The 2,290-nt window shown below is 56.0% G+C and overlaps 1 protein-coding gene across 1 annotated transcript; it reads right to left on the bottom strand.

The window, feature by feature from the left end:
• Positions 1–493: 493 nt before the first annotated feature.
• Positions 494–1,653, bottom strand: CALML5 (calmodulin like 5). The gene has a single exon (XM_006772628.2). The coding sequence runs from the start codon at positions 1,472–1,474 to the stop codon at positions 1,025–1,027; it is 450 nt and encodes a 149-aa protein (XP_006772691.1). The 5' UTR covers positions 1,475–1,653; the 3' UTR covers positions 494–1,024.
• Positions 1,654–2,290: the final 637 nt, after the last annotated feature.

Raw genomic sequence — 2,290 nt, 5'->3', positions numbered from 1 at the left:
CTATAAACCCAAGTTCAAATGGTGGCTCTCTTGACATCAGGGGGGGCCATGCAGCTGCCATCAGACCCTCATTTCCCATCTCCATCTTTCTGACTCTTCCCAGTTCCTCTGCAGACTGCACTGCAGCCTGGGGGCAACCTCAGAGGCCCCAACTCAAGAGGGGCCGTGAAGGAGCAAGAGTGAGGTGCTGAGTCCTGGGCCGGGGGTTGGGGGGTGGGGAAAGTAAACTTCTCACAGATGGTTGGCTCTCAGCTTGGAAACTCCCTAGGCCCTGGCCCCTGGGATCTAGGGCAAGCAGCCCCACCTCAAGTTGCACAATTCCTTTGCCCATCACAGCACCTGTTTCCACTTCCCCACTCTCCTGCCTTCATTCCAGTGAGGCCACCTCCACCTTTGTGGTTTTCAAATCTACACAGCCCTGCATCTCAAATACAGGACACACACACACATACACACACACACTTGAAAAAAAAAATTTGAATCTAAACAACAGTTGGCTGTATTCAAAGCATGGTCAACTTTATTGTTTGTGCTAGAAGCAGTGTCCCAGTTCTGGGGTCCATGCTCTGACCTTATCCCAGAAGCTCAGGCAAAGAACCATGCCTCTTCCACTCCTCACCACACCCAGACACACTTAGAGAGGAACAGGCAGACATCTGGCCTGTTCAGGTTGGTTCTCCCACTGGGAACCAGTGAAAGGGGTAGACACTCAAAAGAATCCCACATGCCACCCTTTGGGACCCTTCAAACAGTCAAACACCAGTGCACCACCCTTGGAGCTCACATTCCTTTTATTTGGGTCACCACTTGGCTTTGGGGTTCCTCACAACAGCCCTGTGAGGTAAGGAGCACCCCTATTCACAGGAGAAGCCCTGGGCCCCCTAGGCACAGAGGGTATCCCAACAGCACAGAACCCAGACCCAGAGAGGCAAGGTGTCCCACCAGCCAGACTCCCTCTGTGTCCCCAGGGCACAAGCAGGGGCCACAGAACCAGAGTCAAGCAGAGGAGACACCGGATGGGGCCTCACTTCTGGCTGAGTATTCGTGAGAACTCCTCATAGTTCACCCGGCCATCCTTGTCCACGTCTGCCTCCCGGATCATGGCCTCCAGATCCTCCTGGGAGAGATTCTGCCCTATCTGGGCCATGGCCTTCTTGAGCTCGTCCACGGTGATGTGGCCATCGCCGTCCAGGTCGAAGGCTCGGAAGACCTCCTTCATGTCCAGCTCGCCGCCAAAGGACTTCATCCTCTTCACCATCTCGGCCAGGAACTCCTGGAAGCTGATGGCACCATCGCCGTCAGTGTCCACCCGAGCAATGATTTCCTTCAGCTCGGCCTCCGATGGGTTCTGGCCCAGGGCCTTCATGACGGCGCCCAGCTCCTCCACGTTGATTTTGCCATCCCCGTCCTTATCGAACCTGGTGAAGGCTGCCTTGAAGTCAGCCACCTGCTCTTTAGACAGTTCCTCTGCCATGTCAATTGCCGGTTCAAAGGGCTCCCGTCAGAACTATGGACCAGTGGCTGAGACCAGCTGTGTCTGTGTGAGGGCAGAGCTCGGGCAGCAGTCTTACAAAGGGGTGGGAACCCCTCCTTTTCTGCTGTCGGAGCAAAGGGAGGAGGCAGGCTCCCCACCCACCCCACATCCTCAGGCAAAATCCTCCTCCCAGGAGGGATAGACCAGCTGCAGACAAGAAATGCAGGAATTGGAGTGGCAGGGCCCGCCCTGGAGAGGCTGGGGGAGCTACCTGGAGCCATGGGCCTGCCAGCTTCTCCTGACCCAGAAGCTTTTTGTCAGGCAACTCTCACAGAGACCCCCCACCAAGCTGAGTGGTCAGGACAGACTCCCCAATTTATAGAGCCTGAGGCTGTCAAGGGGAAAGGGAGCCTCCTCAGTGGGCACAGCTGGCCTGCAGGAGTAGATCCCTGTGGCCAGGGTTCCTGTTGCCCTCTCTCGGGGCTGCTGTCCAGCTCTTTTCCCACAGGGCAGGACCCGTGGGGGCAGGTGGAGCTAGGATTGAGTGGAATGCTACCAGGGTGTCGTCAAATGCCCAGTCCAGGGTGTCAACAATCTATAGATGGAGGAGGTGGCCAGCTGTCTGTAGCTTTGAGAAAGCGAAGAGCCAAGTGGCATTCAGAACCTGGCACGCAGGTGGTGCTGAAAATTGTTTATTAAACATCTTGAAGTGCCAAGTGTGACTTCAGAGGTGAGGAAAGGCTTCCTGTCCTCAGACTGCCTGGTGCAGGTGTGTTGGGAGGGGGTGTAGGGGGTGATTGTCCTTTTGTTCAGATG

The sequence above is a fragment of the Myotis davidii genome, unplaced genomic scaffold, assembly GCF_000327345.1.
Source record: "Myotis davidii unplaced genomic scaffold, ASM32734v1 scaffold544, whole genome shotgun sequence".
Taxonomy (NCBI): Eukaryota; Metazoa; Chordata; class Mammalia; order Chiroptera; family Vespertilionidae; genus Myotis; species Myotis davidii.
The sequence above is the reverse complement of the archived record's forward strand: the minus strand, read 5'-3'. Positions and strand labels throughout refer to the sequence as shown.

Excerpts from the sequence above, each read along its gene's own strand:
- CALML5 (XM_006772628.2), bottom strand. The coding sequence starts at position 1,474 with ATGGCAGAGGAACTGTCTAAAGAGCAGGTGGCTGACTTCAAGGCAGCC.